Source organism: Thalassophryne amazonica, chromosome 3 (genome assembly GCF_902500255.1).
Source record: "Thalassophryne amazonica chromosome 3, fThaAma1.1, whole genome shotgun sequence".
Lineage (NCBI taxonomy): Eukaryota > Metazoa > Chordata > Actinopteri > Batrachoidiformes > Batrachoididae > Thalassophryne > Thalassophryne amazonica.
In genome coordinates this window covers 107,375,164-107,397,532 of record NC_047105.1, presented here as the reverse complement: position 1 = coordinate 107,397,532, position 22,369 = coordinate 107,375,164, and the positions used below count along the sequence as shown (strand labels likewise).

The following is a 22,369-nucleotide window of genomic DNA, read 5'->3' as shown; positions in this document are numbered from 1 at the left end:
CAGAGCCCCAGACTGAGGAAGATTGGCAGTCATCTTGTGTTTCTTCCATTTTCTAAGAATTACTCTAGTAGTTGTTGTCTTCTACCAAGCTGCTTGCCTGTTGTTCTGTAGTCCATCCCAGCCTTGTGCAGGTCTACAGTTTTGTTCCTGGTGTCCTTAGACAGCTCTTTGGTCTTGGAGTGTGATTGATTGAGTGTGTGAACAGGTGTCTTTTATACAGGTAACAAGTTCAAACAGGTACAATTAATACAGGTAATGATTGCAGAATAAGAGGGCTTCTTAAAGAAAAATTAACAGGTCTGTGAAAGCCAGAATTCTTGCTGGTTGGTAGGGGATCAAATACTTATTTCATGCAATAAAATGCAAATTAATTATTTAAAACTCATTCAATGTGATTTTCTGATTTATTCCTTTTTTTTTAGATTCTGTCTCTCACAGTTGAAGTGTACCTACGATAAAACCCACAAACCTCTCCATTGTCTGTTGGTGGGAAAATTTGCAAAATCAACAGTGGATCAAATACTTATTTGCTTCACTGTATATATTTTATATTAAATAGTATTAACTAGTTTTTGTATAAAAATAGTGAGAATTTACTTTTTTTCCCCCTCATTTGTGGAACATGATTGGGCATGTGACTTCACTTCTTCTGTACACACACACACACACCAGATGTCATTCAGTAATCACTCTGCCATTGTTGGCTCATTGCTGCTTTTCACAGCATTGTTGTGTTTAAATGTCGTAGTGGCTCTTTCACAGCAGTTACGATAGAATTATACGTCGTCCAGAAGGCAGACATCCATACAACAATTTAAAATTGTTTTATGATGAGCTTGGTCTTTTGTCTTCAGTTACAGACTCGGGGTCGACAGAAAAAATGGCCCAAAAAAGAAAGATGCCAAGTCCGTCTCACTCATCCAACAGCCACTCGTCTGCTGACACATCCCCATGTCCAGTGAAAAAGAAGAAGAAACCAGGTGCTGTGAGCAGCAGCAAGGATCAGGTAACAGTCTTACGCAGTGCACAATCCCACTGTAAAAAAAAAAAAAAGACCTTTCACACTTGGTTCATATGCCAGAGTGACTGATTGGCAAAGGCTGATCTGTATTTATGCCCAATCCTGACCTAATAACAAGCTGAGAACATGTAATAACATGGATGAATTGAGGGGAAAAGAGAAATGTTTTTTTTTTTTCCAGTATTTGACAATGTGTCAGAGAAACTGTATACAAAGTGACACTGTTTCAAATAAGCATCTTGTTTTCAGAGTTAGTGGGAACCCTAAAGAGGAGTATCAGGTCCTGATGGTCAGAATATTATCAACATAATGCTGACACAGTGGCTTAGTTCACCACTGCAAGAAGGTTTGTGTTTGAATCCCACAATCTGTGGGGCTCTCTGTTTCTGTGCTGGTTTTTACTGTCTAATTAATGGGTTCTGAACGTGAATGCTCATCTGTGTATTTCAGCCTTGTGAAGGACTGATGACTTCTCAGGGTGTGCTCTGTCGGTCGCCCAGTGTAATTTGGGATAGGTTCTGGTCACCTTGTGACACTTAGTGCAGGATAAGCGACCCACTCTGAGGTGGTCACTGGTTCACTAACAAACAAAGCAAAGCAGGAAAATTACCACACACTCAACCCAAGCTGCATTTATTTGTTCCTTTTTCACCCCCAAAGTTTTCACAAAGGATAATGTCAAAATTTCAGTCACGTCACTGTTGGATGGACTTTTCATGTTTCAGCTCAGTGGCGTTGTCGTCATAAGTGTGTGTAAACCTCTTCTTCTCTGAAACTTGGTATGCCTGTTCTTACCCACGAAGACACCAACGTTTGTTCGAGGCGTTCCAATCCAATCTCAAATATGCATCTTGAAAATCTCATATATAGCCATTTGCCAGCCATTTTATGCAGGAATTAAGCTGAGATTTGCTACATGGGTAGCAATCAGCAATCTTAAAAACATATCCATCAGGTTTTGCAAAATTTTAAATTTTGACCTTGATATGACCCCTGGACTGTGATCACACTGACTTTCCCATTTCAACATAGTCTTCTCCGAAACCGCTGGACCATGAAGCTGAAACAGCGTGCATGTTCCTACCCATGAAGACTCCACAGTTTGTTTGAGGCATTCTGATCTGATTTTAAAGATGGCCTCTGTGGCAGCCATCTTTAAAATCTTATATCTATTTGTCAGCCATTTATTCAGCAACTGAGCTGAAATTTGCTACATGGGTAGCAATCAGCAAGCCCAAAGACTAAATCTGATGGTTTTGCAAATCTGTTTGGATAGGCCATGCCCCTTTGCACCTTGTTAACTTGTCGACCATTTTTTATTTTTTGCTAATCTGTTTTTTCACTACTACTACAATTTTTCTTCAGTCATCATAAAATGTTGGCACATTCCAAGTTATCACATGGATTTTTTTTTTTTATCTTTCTTTCAGTTTTGCTGCTATTGGCTGCTAAATGTGAGTGGGTGTGGCCTAATTCACTAAATGAAATTCATCTCATGAAGGAATTACTCTTTTGAAGTCAAACTTGGGGCACATGATCAGTATGACTTTCTTCAAAAACTGATACATTAAAAGACCTGATGTGGGCGCTACAACCACAGCACTAGACCTTTGGCAATAACTATTGAACCCTACATCTTAGAATCACAATTCTTTTTTTCTGGTGTTCTTTGTGCTCAGGCACAGCTATCCATGTGTGCTTCCCCCCCATGCCCATGTTGTAGCTTGGTGCCCATTTTGATTTGTTCCTACTCTTTTCAAAAACCTTTTATTGCTCAGACACTGTAAGTGTGACAGCAATGAAATTTCTCACATACGTATCTTCCCCAAGGCACCCACTACTCATAGAACAAGTACACTTAGTACAAACCACATATTGGTACTCTAATAACAACATGTACCTTTTGGATCATTGCGCCTGACCCGTAACACACAGAATAAAACATTTTGGACAGATAAATTATGTTGCATATTATCCTTCAGTTAACAGCATTGGCCACGCCCACTTTTGTCTGGAAGATTTCCGCCATTTTGAATAGTGTGTAAAAGTGTTTTTTTAATTGTTATTATTATTATTTTGCTACTCCTCCCACAATTTTTGTTTAATCTTCATAAAATTTGGCACATACCATGTCTGGACCTAGCCACACAAGACCTAGCACATGGATTTTTGATCAAACAAGAGTGGGTGTGGCCTAATTCACTAAATGTGGTTTAGCTAACGAAGGAATTACTCATTGAAGTCACAATTAGAGGACATGATCAGTATAACATTTTACAAATCTGATATGTTATGCGAGCCGATGGTGGCGTTAAATCCACCACAGTAGACTTTTGGCAATAACTACCGAACCCTACATCTTAGAATTGTGGTTTTTGGCCATTTTGATTTTTCCCTATTCTTCATCAATACCTATTTTGCTGAGACACTGTAAGTGTGATGCCAACTAAACTTGTCACATAGCTTCCCCAAGGCATCTACTACTCATGAATTTTTCTCGACTACACAGACAGGTCATCTGAGTGACGGGGAGATTTGCCACAACCATTACTGCCGCGGGTCAAAATGCTCCAACAGGGCTTGGACCCCGTCAATAGCCACTTGTGGCTGTATTTTACACTCAAAAATATAAACGCAAGACTTTTGGTTTTGCTCCCATTTTGTATGAGATGAAAGATCTAAAACTTTTTCCACATACACAATATCACCATTTCCCTCAAATATTGTTCACAAACCAGTCTAAATCTGTGATAGTGACCACTTCTCCTTTGTTGAGATAATCCATCCCACCTCACAGGTGTGCCATATCAAGATGCTGATTAGACACCATGATTAGTGCACAGGTGTGCCTTAGACTGCCCACAATAAAAGGCCACTCTGAAAGGTGCAGTTTTATCACACAGCACAATGCCATAGATGTCGCAAGATTTGAGGGAGCGTGCATGTTGGGAGAGTGTAGTGACACGGACCCACAACAGGGGGCGTAAATGAACGGACAATGAAAGAGTCAAATATGAACACTTTACTGTTGTGAATGAGCACAACCACAATACAGAGGAATACAGAATTTTGCAAACAGTCAATCCACAAAGGTGACGTGTGGGCAGGCTCGAGGATAGAAGACGTCTGTCCTGAGAAGAACCGGAACCACACGATTTCCTCTGCCACCGAACCTGGAGAATACTGGAGCCGCCAAGTCCCGAGTCCCCAGGTGGCCACCGTCTCCGAATGTCGGATCTGGTACTGCTGGCGAGGAGCAGAAACAATAAGATGTGGGTGTGTGCACACCCAGTAGCAACAATGGTGGAGAGTCCACCTCCACCTCTCACACACACTCGTGCAGCTCCTGTCTCAAACACTTATCTGGCTGGGGTGTGAAGCGAAGCCGTCGCTGATTACGCCAATCTCCCAGATAAGGCACTCCACAGGAAAACAGCTGTAAAACGAGTTCAGACTAAGACACAGTTAGTTTTAAGGCTGAGAATATTACCTTCACAGGTCGATGATATCTCGGCAACGAGGTCGAGATGACGTCCGGTTTTTATGGAGTGGTATGATGAAGTGTAGATGGGTGACAGCTGTCATGAGATAATGAGTGACAGCTGTCACCCCGGCTGTGTCCGTGGCGGCAGCGCCCTCTCGTGCCTGAAGCCCGCACTTCAGGCAGGGCGCCCTCTGGTGGTGGGCCAGCAGTACCTCCTCTTCTTGCGGCCCACACAACAGGAACCCCCCCTCAACGGGCGCCTCCTGGCGCCCGACCAGGTTTATCCGGGTGACGGCGGTAGAAATCGGCCAGGAGGGCCGGGTCCAGGATGAAGCTCCTCTTTACCCAGGAGCGTTCTTCGGGTCCATAGCCCTCCCAGTCCACCAAATACTGGAACCCCCGGCCCATTCGACGGACGTCCAGGAGCCGGCGCACTGTCCAAGCCGGCTCCCCGTCAATGATCCGGGCAGGAGGCGGCGCCGGACCGGGAGCACAGAGGGGTGAGGTGTGGTGTGGTTTCAGTCTGGACACATGGAAAACAGGGTGGATCCGCAGTGAAGCTGGGAGTTGGAGCTTCACTGCGGCAGGGCTGAGGATCTTGAGGATTTTAAATGGTCCGATGTACCTGTCCTTCAACTTAGGGGAGTCCACTTGGAGGGGGATGTCCTTCGTTGATAACCACACCTCCTGCCCGGGCTGGTATGCAGGGGCATAAGACACCTGGCTGTTATGTGCATACTCGATCCAGGCCAGATGGTTACTCCAGGCCGTTGGGTGCGCGGATGTCACACAGCGGAGGGTCTGTTCCAACTCTTGGTTGGCCTGTTCTGCCTGTCCGTTCGTCTGTGGGTGGTACCCGGACGAGAGGCTCACGGTGGCCCCCAGTTCTCTGCAGAAACTCCTCCAGACTTGAGAGGAAAACTGGGGACCACGATCCGAGACTACGTCAGTTGGTATCCCATGCAGATGGACGACGTGGTGGACCAGGAGGTCTGCTGTCTCCTGGGCCGTTGGGAGCTTCGGGAGGGCCACAAAGTGGGCCGCCTTGGAGAATCGGTCCACTATCGTGAGGATGGTGGTGTTGCCCTGGGACGGCGGGAGGCCTGTGATGAAATCCAGGCCGATATGGGACCAGGGGCGATGAGGCACAGGAAGCGGCTGGAGAAGTCCTTGGGACCTTTTGTGGTCTGCCTTGCCCCTGGCACAGGTGGTGCAGGCCTGGATATACTCCCAGACGTCGGCCTCCATAGACGCCCACCAGAAGCGCTGCCGGACAACTGCCACGGTCCTTCGCACCCCTGGATAACAGGAGAGCTTGGAACCATGACAGAAATCCAAGACTGCAGCTCTGGCCTCTGGTGAGTCGTAAAGTCGGTTCTTCGACCCAGTTCCGGGATCCGGGCTCCGTGCCAGGGCCTCCCGGACGGTCTTCTCCACGTCCCAGGTGAGGGTGGCCACGATAGTGGACTCCGGAATGATGGGCTCCGGTGGATCCGACAGCTCAGTTTTGACTTCGTCTTCGTGTACCCGGGACAAGGCATCCGATCTCTGGTTCTTGGTCCCGGGGCGATAGGTGATCCGGAAGTCAGTGACCAGCGGGTTTGCCTGGGGTTCAGCCGCTTGGCGGTCCTGATATACTCCAGGTTCCGATGGTCAGTGAAAATCGTGAACGGCACAGACGCTCCCTCCAACAGGTGTCTCCACTCCTCAAGAGCCTCTTTCACCGCAAGGAGTTCTCGGTTGACGACGTCATAGTTCCGTTCAGCCGGGGCCAACCTGCGAGAAAAGTAGGCACACGGGTGAAGAACCTTATCGGGCTCTCCGCTCTGGGATAGCACGGCTCCTATCCCTGAGTCAGAGGCGTCCACTTCAACCACAAACTGGCGGCTAGGGTCGGGCTGCACCAGAACTGGTGCAGTCGAGAACCGTCGTTTCAACTCCTTGAACGCAGCTTCGCACCGATCCGACCAGGTGAAGGGGACTTTTGGAGAGGTCAGGGCTGTCAGGGGGCTAACTACCTGACTGTAGCCCTTAATGAACCTCCTGTAGAAATTTGCAAAGCCGAACAACTGTTGCAGCTTCCTACGGCTTGTTGGTTGGGGCCAATCTCTCACCGCCGCAACCTTGGCCGGATCAGGGGCGACGGAGTTGGAGGAGATGATAAACCCCAGGAAAGACAAAGACGTGCGGTGGAACTCGCACTTCTCGCCCTTCACAAACGGCCTGTTCTCCAACAACCGCTGCAGGACCTGACGTACATGCTGGACATGAGTCTCAGGGTCCGGAGAAAAGATGAGTATATCATCCAGATATACGAAGATGAATCGGTGCAGGAAGTCCCGCAAGACGTCATTAACCAAAGCTTGGAACGTCGCGGGGGCGTTAGTGAGGCCGAACGGCATGACCAGGTACTCAAAATGACCTAATGGGGTGTTAAATGCCGTCTTCCACTCGTCTCCCTTCCAGACCCGAACCAGGTGATACGCATTCCTAAGATCCAACTTTGTAAAGATTTTTGCTCCATGCAGGGGGGTGAACATGGAATCTAACAAGGGCAATGGGTATCGATTGCGAACCGTAATCTCATTCAGCCCCCTGTAATCAATGCATGGACGGAGTCCGCCATCTTTCTTGCCCACAAAAAAGAAACCTGCACCCATTGGGGAGGTGGAATTCTGGATCAGCCCGGCAGCTAATGAGTCCCGGATGTAGGTCTCCATTGATTCGCGCTCAGGTCGTGAGAGGTTGTACAGCCTGCTGGATGGGAACTCCATGCCTGGAATCAAATCAATGGCACAATCGTACGGACGGTGTGGGGGAAGGGTGAGTGCCAGATCCTTGCTGAAGACGTCAGCAAGATCATGGTACTCAACCGGCACCGCCGTCAGATTGGGAGGGACTTTGACCTCCTCTTTAGCCTGTAAACCGGGAGGAACCGAGGAACCTAAACACATCCGATGGCAGGTTTCGCTCCACTGAACCACCACCCCAGACGGCCAATCAATCCGGGGATTGTGTTTCAACATCCACGTGAAGCCCAAAATCACTCGGGAGGTAGAAGGAGTCACAAAAAACTTGATCTCCTCCCGATGACTTCCAGACACCACCAGAGTTACAGGTTGTGTCTTGTGCATGATTAAAGGGAGAAGGGTGCCATCTAGTGCCCGCACCTGCAATGGCGAAGGGAGCGCCACCAGAGGGAGCCCTACCTCCCTAGCCCATCTGCTGTCTAGCAGATTCCCTTCTGACCCCGTGTCCACCAGTGCTGGGGCTTGAAGGGTTAAATCCCCGCTCAGGATTGTAACTGGGAGTCGTGTGGAAATATGTGTGTGTCCCACGTGAATGTCTTGGCCCACCCTAAGCCCAGTTTCTAGGGGCGGGCGTTGGTGTCTAAACCGCTTGGGGCAGTCTCTCTGCTGGTGCTCACTCGAGCCGCAGACAAAGCACTCCCCGCGGCCCAGCCTCCTCTGTCTGTTAAATGTGGCCCTGCTCGTGTCCATAGCTTTGTCAGCAGGGGGAGCTGTTGCCACACGGAGCGCTGAGGCTGTGGAGCGTGGGGAGGGCGGAACCTTTTCGGACCCAGAAGGGAAGGGGGCGGCACGTGCCCGGCCACGTCCTTCGTCTCGCTCCCGACGGCGTTCCTCCAACTGATTGTCTAACCGTATAACGAGATCAATAAGCCCATCTAAATCCCGCGGTTCTTCCTTCGCTACCAGGTGCTCCTTCAGGACCGACAACAGTCCGTTTATGAAGGCGGCGCGGAGCTCAACGTTATTCCAGCCGGACCTCGCAGCCGCGATGCGGAAGTCGACTGCATATTTGGCTGCGCTCCGGCGCCCCTGTCTCATTGACAGCAGCACTGTTGAAGCAGTCTCTCCCCTGTTAGGGTGATCAAAAACTGTTCTGAACTCCCTCACAAACCCAGTATAAGTGGTAAGGAGCCGTGACTTTTGCTCCCAAAGCGCGTGCCTCACCACGAAGCAAGTTAATTACATAAGCCACCTTACTGGCATCAGACGCGTACATTACGGGTCGTTGTGCAAAGACGAGCGAACAATGCATAAGGAAGTCCACGCACGTCTCCACACAACCTCCGTACGGCTCTGGGGGACTTATGTATGCTTCAGGGGATGGTGGGGGGGGGGGGGTCGTTGAACGACCAGTGGAACGTCTTTATTCTGCACTGGGTCGGCAGGAGGAGGAGCTGCAGCAGCGCCCTGAGCGCGTGCTTCCACCTGTGTGGTGAGAGCCTCCATCCTGCGATTAAGGATGACGTTTTGCTCGGTCATCAGATCCAACCGAACGGTAAAGGCGGTGAGGATTTGCTGCAACTCACCAATCACGCCTCCTGCAGACGTCTGTGCACCCTGCTCTTCCATTGGCTGTTCAACAGATGGGTGACGCCCCTCGGGATCCATGACATTGGCCGAGATATCCTGTTGGGAGAGTGTAGTGACACGGACCCACAACAGGGGGCGTAAATGAACGGACAATGAAAGAGTCGAATATGAACACTTTACTGTTGTGAATGAGCGCAACCACAATACAAAGGAATACAGAATTTTGCAAACAGTCAATCCACAAAGGTGACGTGTGGGCAGGCTCGAGGATAGAAGACGTCTGTCCTGAGAAGAACCGGAACCACACGATTTCCTCCGCCACCGAACCTGGAGAATACTGGAGCCGCCAAGTCCCGAGTCCCCAGGTGGCCACCATCTCCGAATGTCGGATCTGGTAATGCTGGCGAGGAGCAGAAACAATAAGATGTGGGCGTGTGCACACCCAGTAGCAACAATGGTGGAGAGTCCACCTCCACCTCTCACACACACTCGTGCAGCTCCTGTCTCAAACACTTATCTGGCTGGGGTGTGAAGCGAAGCTGTCGCTGATTACGCCAATCTCCCAGATAAAGCACTCCACAGGAAAACAGCTGTAAAACGAGTTCAGACTAAGACACAGTTAGTGAAGCCCGCACTTCAGGCAGGGCGCCCTCTGGTGGTGGGCCAGCAGTACCTCCTCTTCTGGCGGCCCACACAACAGTGCAATTGGCATGCTGACAGTAGGAATGTCAACCAGAGCTGTTGCTCGTGTATTGAATGTTCATTTCTCTACCATAAGCCGTCTCCAAAGGCGTTTCAGAGAATTTGGCAGTACATCCAACCAGCCTCACTACCGCAGACCACGTGTAACCACACCAGCCCAGGACCTCCACATCCAGCATGTTCACCTCCAAGATCGTCTGAGGCCAGCCACTCGGACAGCTGCTGAAACAATCAGTTTGCATAACCAAAGAATTTCTGCACAAACTGTCAGAACCCGTCTCAGGGAAGCTCATCTGCATGCTCGTCGTCCTCATCTGGGTCTCGACCTGACTCCAGTTCGTCGTCGTAACCGACTTGAGTGGGTAAATGCTCACATTCGCTGGCGTTTGGCACATTGGAGAGGTGTTCTCTTCACGGATGAATCCCGGTTCACACTGTCCAGGGCAGATGGCAGACAGCGTGTGTGGCGTTGTGTGGGTGAGCGGTTTTCTGATGTCAATGTTGTGGATCGAGTGGCCCATGGTGGCGGTGGGGTTATGGTATGGGCAGGCATCTGTTATGGACAAAGAACACAGGTGCATTTTATTGATGGCATTTTGAATGCACAGAGATACAGTGACGAGATCCTGAGGCCCATTGTTGTGCCATACATCCAAGAACATCGCCTCATGTTGCAGCAGGATAATGCACAGCCCCATGTTGCAAGGATCTGTACACAATTCTTGGAAGCTGAAAATGTCCCAGTTCTTGCATGGCCGGCATACTCACCGGACATGTCACCCATTGAGCATGTTTGGGATGCTCTGGACCGGCGTATATGACAGCGTGTACCAGTTCCTGCCAATATCCAGCAACTTCGCACAGCCATTGAAGAGGAGTGGACCAACATTCCACAGGCCATAATTGACAACCTGATCAACTCTATGCGAAGGAGATGTGTTTTACTGCATCAGGCAAATGGTGGTCACACCAGATACTGACTGGTATCCCCCCCAGTAAAACAAAACTGCACCTTTCAGAGTGGCCTTTTATTGTGGACAGTCTAAGGCAGTGATTTTCAACCTTTTTTGAGCCGCGGCACCCTTTTTATATTTACAAAATCCTGCGGCACACCACTGTCATGTGTCACGTGTCACGCACCACTAACTCGACTGTCTCTACATGGTGCGTTAGCACGTTAGCAACATGTGCGGTACAGATATGATGTAACATAGTATACTATAGTCATGGAGCTGTATATAAGAACTAGAGAGCGCAGTCCCATTGCTGCACACTAAACGAAAACGTCCCTTCATGGACAGCGACATGACGTCTCCTAACCGGGCAAAATATTGACGAAGTACCCGGATGTTAATGCATTTTCAATGGAGATTCGCGACTGAACACGCTCAGAAAAATGCTCGCAAAATACGTGTTAAAATGCCATTTTGTCCTGGATATCGAGCCAGTAAAATTAAATTACATTAAATTATGTCAGGAAAGTATTAAACTTACTCTGACACACACACATTCACAAATATTAGTGTTGAAAGTTACACGGATCTGCGCTGATAAGCTACGCTGCTCGGCTGAGCTGCTGCTGTGTTCAACGCAGCGCGGCTCCTAAAACCATTACAATACATTTATATATATTATATTTTTACACAATTATCCTTTATTGACCGAGTTTCATTCATGAAGTCAGCGGTGTGTGTGTGCACATCTCTGTGTGTGTGGCAGCACAGCGCGGGTCATTAATCTCATTATTTTAAGGTGCAAAAAACAAAAAAAAACTCCCCAGTCTTGTCGAACAATTTTTAGTCACTAACGACAAGAATTTTAACTAGACATTGGTCTAGCAGTGGAAAATATCAACTAGACATAAGTGAAATTAATGATCCGTGTCATCGGGCGACACAGGTACGGCAGGAGACATACAGCTGTTTATCATCCAAATATCACGGTCAAAGTGACAACAATAACCAAAACCACTTACTTATGGAAGGAAATATTGTCTCCCTTGTTCCTGCGTTTGTGACTTTGCCAACATGCGCAGCTTTCCGGCATATTCCACCTGTTTCTTGACGAGACTAAATGAACTTCTATGCACACAAATCACTAACTTGCCCGGAATTAAAATGGCGATCACGCCTCCTTGTCGGCACATGGCTCAGCGCTACTGCGCGCTTTGCTGCCATCTACTGGAATAAAAGAGCATTACACCATCTGCCACACTATTACAGCACATACACCCGATAATGGTGATATTTGATAATTGCCCACGGCACCCCTGACGATCGATCACGGCACCCTAGGGTGCCGCGGCACCCCGGTTGAGAATCACTGGTCTAAGGCACACCTGTGCACTAATCATGGTGTCTAATCAGCATCTTGATATGGCACACCTGTGAGGTGGGATGGATTATCTCAGCAAAGGAGAAGTGCTCACTATCACAGATTTAGACTGGTTTGTGAACAATATTTGAGGGAAATGGTGATATTGTGTATGTGGAAAAAGTTTTAGATCTTTGAGTTCATCTCATACAAAATGGGAGCAAAACCAAAAGTGTTGGGTTTATATTTTTGTTGAGTGTAATTTTGACCTTGATATGAGATATATACTTTGGAGTTTAGCCATGACCACTTTTCTAGCCGAAACTGTGGCGTCTTCTTTCATCCAGGTGAGCAGAGTGGTAGCCAAATGGTCAGTGCACTTTCTTGCAAAAAAAAAATTCCCGGTTCAAGGCCATTTGTGCCACATTCTCTATGTAATGTGGAGAAGCATCAAGGCAGACATCCAGTGCCAAACCTATGCTGAGGTGACCAAGAGAAAAATGTGACATGCCCAAATAACTTACTAGTTGTTGTTGTTGTTGTTGTGTGTGTGTGTTTGTTTTTTTTAAATTCAGTGACAAAAATTTCAGCAAGGCTTCAATGTCTTATTTGTACTGAGTTCTTGTCTTTATTGGGAAAATGGTTGACCGTGGACATTTTTTCATTTTAGTTTTTGTTGATTAAATAACATTGCTTATTGTAAAGGTTTGTAAATGTGAAACTAGAAGCTTTTCACAGTGAAGTGAATAAATTTTGTGTCATTTTGATCTCTTTGTGAAAATGATTTTGCGCTTTTGTCTGTGCATTCCTTTTTCATTAAATGGTGTCATACTCACCATTATTTTGTCAAAAATTCATTCATTGAGTGTTGTGGCTGACAAAGGCCACAACACTTCCAAATTAAAACACAACCAAAAGCAGAAAACACCTGCATCTATTCAACTGCAGGTAATTGCACAAAAAAATCTTGCAAATTGAGAAAATGCTTGCAAACACAAAGAGCATAAATGCAGCCTACAGCACATGTAACAATTTACTTTGATAAAGTGTCTACTGCACATTCAACAATAAACCCTAAACACACTGATGCATTGCAAAACTCCACAACATGAATGTTAACAACAAAAAGAGGTTTCAGCCCTGAGGACCTCACCTGACCTCGACTGTTCAGTGCACTGCAAATAATATAACGATCCATGGAAATTTAATGATCTTAAGAGTAAAATCATAAAATGAAATTACTCAGATCTCAGGCAGACAGAGATATATGTTACACTGATGTACTGAACCAGCCATCACTAAAAGTCCTCCAGGTAGATTCCTCTTTTTGTGTTGCTAGTACTCGCTGTGTTGTGGAACTTTTCCCCATTTTTGTGTATATTGTGTGAATTTGCAGCAAACATGTTACCACACAAAATGATTGCATGTGCTTCATTGATTGTGTTCTTTGTGCTTGCAAGGATTTTTTTTTTTTTGGAAGCAAAAAGTTGTGTTTTCTACTGTTCTGTTTCTCTATTAGCCGCCACAATGATTTATCCAGTGATAATTATCATTTATTCCACTCGTACTCTGAGATTTCCATATTCATCCTGTCCTCACCAATGTTTTGTTTTAATCTGATAAATCTGTGTGATTATGTGCAGTGGAGAAAGGGTTGGCTTTATGATAGTCACGGTTACTGTTTGAACTTTTGGTTTTTGACATCGTTTGCCTTTCTGATGTGTTGCAAGACACCATAACTACAGATTTTTAAAAGCAGTTTAATCTGAGTAAATGTAGACAAATGACTAAAGTACATGGTGTTGCTCTCAACCAGTTTACAGTGTGTAATACTCTTACTATGTGTACATGACTTTATTGATGCTGTGCGATTCTGTTTAGCTTCTTTCATATTCTGACCTGATTTTGAACTTCCCCCAACTTTGTGTTTCTTTTGCCTGCATTCCAGTCAGAACTAAGACATGGTCCCTTTTACTATGTGAAGCAGCCAGCACTCACCACAGACCCTGTTGATGTTGTACTGCAGGACGGCAGGAACGACTTCTACTGCTGGCTGTGCCACCGCGAGGGCCAGGTGCTCTGCTGTGAGCTCTGCCCCAGGGTGTACCACGCCAAGTGCCTCAAACTACCAGCCGAGCCCGAGGGCGACTGGTTCTGTCCGGAATGTGAGGTACTCACCTTGGAGTGTGTGTGTGTGTATAGCTGTTGAAAAACACTCAGATATACAAATTTTGGACATGGCTTGACAACACATTGGTGAGCATTCATAACGGCTCTGGGTAATGGGTATAAACGGGGTATAAACTCCCCTCCTCTTGGTGTCTTTCAGAAAATAACGGTTGCAGAGTGCATAGAGACTCAGAGCAAAGCCATGATGATGCTAACTATAGAGCAGCTGTCTTACCTACTAAAGTTTGCCCTTCAGAAGATGAAACAACCAGGTGTAAGTATTCTGGTCTCTCTGTCGATCTTAAGAGTTGACACCCTGTGACTAGCTAGCGCATGCCAGCATTGTCACACAGGTGTTTCTATTCATCTCATTTCAGTTTCTGCATGCCTTAATTATACAATAAAATTTAACCCTTTTTCTGGGCTTTCTTAATTTGTATAATTATACACAGTGGTGGGCACTGTTCAGCTAAACCGATAATTAGCAAAGCTAATGTTTTTGTTTTCGGATTAGCTTTTCAGATAAGTTTTAAAACCATCATCGGACCAATTATCTTCTGGTAAAATTAGTTCCGGTAACTTTCAGTAAGCTACTGCTGCGTTTACACAGGACGCATTACCAATATCATATTTGCGTGATTCTTGGCACATTCCTTACATTCTTAACATAATTTAACGCATCTAAATAGGTTTCTTAATAGTGCATATTGGTGTGTGATGTTAGTGATTTTCGTGGAGCATGTTATTGGCTGTCAAAAAGTCTTCCACGAATGTCACGCACCACCCTCATTTCACCTCATGTTGTGGAGATCACAACTGAGCGTGTTGATCCATCTTGATTAGTGGCAGTCCTTAATAGAGCATGACAGCATTCTTCTCTGATGTGTGTACAATTAAACCCTGCTGCACCGCATTCAGTTTCATTTCTGCATCATGCTGAAGAACTACAGTGATGATAAGTCGGCTAAAAGATTCATTCCAGTGCTCATCAGCACGCTCCTGCAGGTGTTCCACCTGCTGCCGCTGTTCCTGATTTTTGGGAAAACGCACGACACGAGAGCCACGTGGAGCCACACATCTGGCTCTCTCTGTCTCCTCCTCCTCTCTGCGCCACTCCATGGCACAGAGCCCAACTAAGCATGCAGTCACAAAGTTCTTCTGCTGTGGATTTTGAGGAGCAAACTGGAGCGATCTGAATTGTTCAGCAGCTGATGGATGAATGTGGGTGTGCGTGGAGATAATTTGCCTCATTCACAACGTGACAGAAGTTAACGATACGCTGTTATGCGCAACAGCGCGGAACATTATTCTTGACCATGCGTAATGGTTCCTGATAATTTGCCAGCAACACGTGCCATTAATCATAACGTGTGGTAACAGGTTGCAGCAGTTCCTGAGGACACCTGACGCCTCTGCCTCAAATGATCACATTCATGATCAGCGGCCAAGAATATATACTTCATGGCATTCGTGACTTGTCGTTGTTATATGTAAACGCAGCATAACATTTTTTTTTTTTTGCTGGTAAAGTGACCAAAGTTTAACAGTCAAAAACATTTGTAAACCCTAAAATCAAACATTTTAATCCCTATCATGTGTACATCAGTGGTTTATGGCAGACTGGCTGTCGCTTGTTGATGGCATCATCATTAAGCGCAAGACGTGATTGGCTGGTCGACGCAGCGAGCATTGTGGGTAGTGCAGTTCAGGTTCAGTTTGGACGTTACACTGTTACCGCCCGCTCAACACAAAACTGACTAATTTTAACATTATTTTATTTTATTTCTTTGTGGCACGGGATAATTTAATCGGCAAGACTCGGTGAGAAAGAGGAGATCTCATGGCGCAGCTGCAAGGATTTCTCTTCACCGTTTACACACCGTTTTGGATAATCAGGATGCTTTATGTGGAATATTTTCTTCAGAATTTAATGAATCCCACTGAAACTAACGGGTAAGAATTTATATTTACTACGTGTCTTTTACTCTGCCAATCAATGCATCAATGGACGTATTTCGGTTGTTTAAGCCACAGGGTTTAAACCGTGTGAAAAAGCAGCAGCTTTTTAGATCATAAATGACGGTGTATCTAATACAGAGATAAACTGTGACTTCTAATACTATGTTTTACTGCTTTTGAAAGATGATGACAGTGTTTGCGTTCTTTTTGTGTTTGTGATCCTTGAATTTACCCAGAAGCCCCTGCGGTGCTTAAAGTGAAACTAGTTTATCAGAAGCCAACAGTGTAATCTGATGTGGCCACATCTGAATAAAAGTTATCAGTTAACTGTAATAAAGATAGGTTTTTAGCATTTTATCGGTTTAGCGTCATAAAAGACAACTTTTCAGTTATCGGATTAATGGCTATCAAAGCTAACTTTTGGTTAGCTGTGCCCACCACTGATTATACACAGCCAAACGCCATATATGTCTTTGCCTGTTCATTCTCATAAACCCATCAGCCGTGCCAGATGTTAAGATTTGCTGTCTGATGTGCTACGTGTCGTAGCATTGGTTTGCATGTATAAATAATATGTAATAACAGAACTAACGGTCCCAGTCAGTGTTCTGTAATGGGCCTGTCATGGCTGGAAACCGTGAAGGTAAACATGCTAGCTGCTGGTGAGGATACAGCTGCCCCTCTCGCTCTCTTTCAGGATCATCCCCGCTTGTCATCTCGCTCCCCCCATGCAGCTTCCACGCAGAGAAAGACTTTTAATTGGGTAAACAATTACACTACTAACAAGAACCCGTCATGATTGTTGCCTCCATTGGTTTTCTTTTTTTGTTTGTTTTTAGCGGCTTTTAGAGTTTTTAGTATGAGTGTAGTGCTCGTGGGATAAAGGGGAAGGTGGTGCATTGAGTTTGGTCTCAGAGTGTGTTTACCTCCACTGTTCTTTCTGTCCGCTTCTTCTTTTTTTTTTTTTTTTTAGACTGAACCCTTCCAGAAGCCAGTGTCACTTGAACAACATCCAGATTATGCAGAATATATTTTTCACCCAATGGATCTTTGCACACTTGAGAAGGTAACACATAAACACGTGTCTTTCATTATATAGATTGTGGAGTGTTAAATATTTTGTCTCACACAGGCACCATTTTTTTGTTGTTGTTGTTTTGCACTACAGAATATCAAAAAGAAAATGTATGGCTGCACAGAGGCGTTCTTGGCAGATGCTAAATGGATTTGCACAATTGTATTATTTACAATGGAGGTACAGTATGTTGTGTGGCTTGGGTGTTGTATTTAAAAAAATAGAATCATCCATATGAATGAAATCCAAGTAATAATAATAATATGGCAAGATGATATCATCACAGTAACACAGTCTGAGATCAAATGCAGCGCACTGTGTCCCATTAACATTAGTACATCCTGTATAGGCTCCAATGTTGAGCATTGATGAGCATTGTTCCAGAGTCTGCAGGAAAAGGAAGACATCACAATACAAGCAATCAGAGAATAGATAGAATGTGTGGCTGGGGATGGCGGCAAAACCTATGGTGGTATGTCACCCTAACGTTGTTCAGGATTCCCCTTGAAAAGGAACACATTTCCTGCTGTGTTGCCACCTGCTGAAAACCGGTGTTGCAGACTGAATGGTCCCCTTAAAAATCAGTCTGCCCTGCCTTCACTGCGCATGCGTCATTTCTGAACATCAGCCGCGGTTCACGGATTATCACCTCATTTCTGCTTAAAACTGCACTCCAGTCATCATCTGTCTCAGCGGTAGATATCTGAAGCTTTTGTACAACAATCATTGCCACATAAATTCAGCATTATTTCACCTCAAAAGACGAGGGAAGCGATCAGAGCACTTACGTCATCTCGGAGCGTCAGTAGCACGACTCACCGATTAGCGCCTCGTTTCTGCTTGATGTTGAGTTTAGACTTTAGTTCCTGATGTTAGAATGATTTAAGAGATTTTACTTTGTCATCCGATGGTTAATAATCACATTATTCCCTTTGATCGGTTTGGGTGTAGAGAGTCAGACTCAGACGTGCTGCTGTGGTCTGAAATGACGCATGCGAAGAGGGGACCGTTCAGTCGGTGAAACTGGCACCTGTTGGACACCTGCTTCATGAATATGCATTCATATCAAGTGATGTATTTCAATTTTAAAACAATGAGTGTAGGGTGTGTACATGCAGAAGTATTTGCATCCCTTGTTATGCATTTATCGGTCTATATTTTGGTGAAATTATATGATCTTATTTGACAACGTGATTGCTAAGATTTTTCCAATTTGTGTGTGTGTTTATATATATATCTATAAACACAAACTTATGTCCTTGTTTCAGCAAATCACAAACTTACAGCAACAGCGAAAGTGATCGTGAAAATCTGTGAACATGAGGTAAGTACATTGTTTGCGTCAGAAAGGTTTTAAAATTGGGGTAAAACTAAAGTTCAAGTGATTTCCTTCTTTTGTTGTGACAGATGAATGAGATTGAAGTTTGTCCTGAGTGTTATCTGTCTGCTTGCCAAAAGAGAGACAACTGGTTCTGTGAGCCATGTGTAAGACAGTTTCAAGTTGTTTTGTTTTTTTACCCATCTCAACATGTATCAGTGCTAGTCAGTCATTCATTATCCAGTGTTGTCTCTTTTATTGACAGAGTAACCCCCACCCTTTAGTGTGGGCCAAACTGAAGGGATTTCCATTCTGGCCTGCTAAAGCTCTGAGGGACAAAGATGGACAGGTGGATGCTCGATTCTTTGGTCAACATGACAGGTATGGGCACTTTGTTCTTTGGTTGTCTTGACTTTGAAGCACATGTCAGGTTTCGTTGTAACGCAGGGCACATCACGATGTCAATCTTCATCTTCAGAGCTTGGGTCCCTTTAAACAATTGCTACCTCATGTCCAAAGAGATTCCATTCTCTGTTAAGAAGACCAAAAGCATCTTCAACAATGCCATGCAAGAGATGGAGGTCTATGTGGAGAACATGAGAAAGAAGTTTGGCGTGTTCAACTATGCTCCCTTCAGGACAGCCTACACTCCAGACAACAACTTCCAGATGCTGCTGGATCCCTCTAACCCTTTATCTACCCCCATAAAATCTGACAAACAGGAGAAGATCAAGCTAAACTTTGATATGTCAACATCCCCCAAGATAAATTTGGCTAGGAGCATGTTGTCTGGGACTGGGGTGGTGGGGAGCACAGCAAAGCGGCAGCTCCCTCTCAGTGATGTACCTCGTTCTCCACTGAGTACCTCCTCGGCTCACACAGGTTCTGATGGGGAACAAGACACAGGAGACAAGTCCCAGACAAAAGCCTCAAATAGCACAGGTGAAGAGTCCATGGACTGTGCAGGTATTCCAAAAGATGCATTTTATTGTGGCAACAAATATGTCTAGTCTAGAGAAGCTTCCTGTCCTCTGATCACTGATATCTCTGTCCAGCTTCAACTACCCATCCTGGACCTGGTTCCCTGGATAGCCCAAAGTCAACACATTGTCAAATCCCTTGCGTGCCCAAGCAGGAGAAGACGCCGCCAACAGGAAGCATTCTAAACCTCAATCTAGGTGAAATCTTCATGATTGCTACATACAGTAATCTTCAAAAATTCTAAAATCCATCCATTTTCCATCATCCATTGTACAGCTCAACATCAATATGCTAAAAGTTGTTTTCTTTTATAATGTATTTTTCCAATGTTGATGTTTCTGTTAAAATTGCTTTGACACTACATTTTTTCAGATCGGAGTAAAGCAGAAATGGACTTAAAGGAGCTTAGTGAAACTGTTCAGCAGAAGCAGGGAACCACTCCGGTCTTTACTTCTCCCAAGAGACGGATCAAGAGTCGTTTTCAGCTGAACTTGGACAAAACCATTGAGAGCTGTAAGGCCCAGCTAGGTGAGTACACAACAATACTTCTGATGAAACCATATAAGCATTCATGAAAAGAGTTAATGAAACATTTTTAGGGACAAAAAAACAAAAGTGAGTTTTATATTGTCGCTGAGGCCCATCGGGCCAGTACTTATCCCCAGACACTTTGGTGTAAAGCAGACCACTACCTGTACGAGTTGCCAGTCCATCATGAGTTACTTCCCCAGCCAAAGTTGGTACCCATTTACAGATGCTGTAGTTTGTCCAAGTAGCCTGGTAATCAAACACAGGTCTATATACTGGTAGTCCCAACTTCTATCCCACAGACCTAACTACTTTTGAAGTAACATGACTGATTTAAGTCATGATGTTTTCTGTTTAACATTTTGATTTAAGGTGTTTTACAGCTATCCTATTTGGGAAATTTCAATTAGACCTTCATCTCTTTATTTTGCCACTTGTTGCATTTGTTTGTGGACATGTAGACACAGATTGGAACTGTGGTACAGACCATACATGTAGACCTGAAATTATTGTATTCTGTCTGGTTCCAAGAAGACTGAGTTGGTTCACTTGTGGCAGGAATGCAAGCTGAACAGACAAAATGTGCAAATCAAATGTGAATTATGCACAATATGTTATTTATTTATCCAAATAATGGTAAAATGGGTTGTGGTCAGATTTGGTCACAAGATCACAACTCTGTGCAGATGGAAAATACCAAGACGAAAAGATTTAGTTATATATAAAGTGTTTAGCAAAGTAATTACAGACATGTTTTCACACGACTGTATTACAGTGTCATAAAAGGTTCTTTCACCTTCTCTCTTTTTGCTGGAGGTCAATACAGTAGATCCATAATGTGGATTTGGCACAGGTTTTAGCCACATGCCCTTCCTGTCGCAACTCCACATTGCATGGAGAATGGGTACAAGTGGTCTTGAACTGGGAAATTTCAGTTTTGAAAGTAAGTCCACTCACCACTTGGCACCCCCGCTGCCCACTGTATTACAGTTTCAAAGTGGGGAGAAAAAATGAAAAAAAAAAAAAAAAATGCTGGATCTAAACTAGACAAATGGTAAATGGACTGCATTTGTATAGCGCTTTTCCATCTGCATCAGAAGCTCAAAGTACTTGACAATTATACCTCAAATTCACCCATTCACACAGACACACTCACACACCGATGTTAGGGTGCTGCCATGCAAGGTACTCACTACACACTGGGAGCAACTGGGGGATTAAGGACCTTGCCCAAGGGCCCTTAGTGATTTTCCAGTCTGGCTGGGTTGTAAACCGAGGATCCTCTGGTCTGAAGCCCAACACTTAACTACTAGACCATCACCCTTCTGTCTAGTGATAGCTGTGTTTTTAGCACCTTTCCTAATCATATTCTGCTGTGAAGGTAAATAAACCCATAGGGGGGGAAAAAAACATCATCAATAGCCCCTTTCATGGTCCCACTGCCTTCTTAATATGCCTGCCACAGTAATGCATGCAGTCCTGCACTAAATGTTTTTAAATCTTATGTTTCGCTGGTTCTACTCTGCACCTTGTGCTGTGCTTTGTGCATCCTAGCTCTGTATGCAACAGGATAAGCAGTCTGAGAAAGCACAACTGTCTCTCTCATAGTGCAACACAATTGTGTTGCACTTTATTTATTAATCTGTGCCGTGCCACTGAAGATGTGCAGTGGTGGTGATATGAAATTGATGACATGAATTCAGAGACTAGATCCATAATATTAGTGGATGAAATGATTACAGAAATTCTATGTACAAAAACTCATTTATGAATGTCAGCTCTCTACCATTGTTGGTTGAGTACAGATATGACCCCAGTGCAGAGAACAGAGAGGAAGGTCAGTTAAAAGCACTTTGATTTGATTTGAAGAAGATTTATTTTGAGCATAACAAAAGAAAAACTAAAACAACAGACAACGTAAAATTAAAGTTAGCTCAAAAAGGAGTGAGAAGAAGTCGAATCGTATCTAATCCCACCCCTTCTCTCTGTATAATGATTTACATGTCAATCCCTGTTTCCTTAAAAATACTACTATTGACAATCATGATAATAATAATAATAATAGCAACAACAATAATACTAATAGTAACAATAATCGAATCAAATCAAATCAATTTTATTTATATAGCACCAAATCACAACAAACAGTTGCCCCAAGGCGCTTTATATTGTAAAGCAAAGCCATACAATAATTACGGAAAAACCCCAACGGTCAAAACGACCCCCTGTGAGCAAGCACTTGGCGACAGTGGGAAGGAAAAACTCCCTTTTAACAGGAAGAAACCTCCAGCAGAACCAGGCTCAGGGAGGGGCAGTCTTCTGCTGGGACTGGTTGGGGCTGAGGGGAGAGAATCAGGAAAAAGGCATGCTGTGGAAGAGAGCAGAGATCAATCACTAATGATTAAATGCAGAGTGGTGCATACAGAGCAAAAAGAGAAAGAAACACTCAGTGCATCATGGGAACCCCCCAGCAGTCTAA

General features: G+C 44.9%; 1 protein-coding gene across 1 annotated transcript in view; it reads left to right on the top strand.

Annotated features, from left to right (window-relative positions):
* The window catches only part of zmynd8 (zinc finger, MYND-type containing 8), a 62,683-nt gene that overhangs the window by 22,024 nt on the left and 18,290 nt on the right, over nt 1-22,369 (top strand). Inside the window, 13 exon segments of the mRNA XM_034167240.1 lie at nt 855-1,006; nt 13,809-14,030; nt 14,190-14,303; nt 16,686-16,751; nt 16,962-17,054; nt 17,157-17,211; nt 17,214-17,243; nt 18,332-18,387; nt 18,471-18,548; nt 18,647-18,762; nt 18,860-19,347; nt 19,437-19,559; nt 19,735-19,890. Of these exon segments, the coding sequence (XP_034023131.1) occupies nt 855-1,006; nt 13,809-14,030; nt 14,190-14,303; nt 16,686-16,751; nt 16,962-17,054; nt 17,157-17,211; nt 17,214-17,243; nt 18,332-18,387; nt 18,471-18,548; nt 18,647-18,762; nt 18,860-19,347; nt 19,437-19,559; nt 19,735-19,890 (1,749 nt within the window).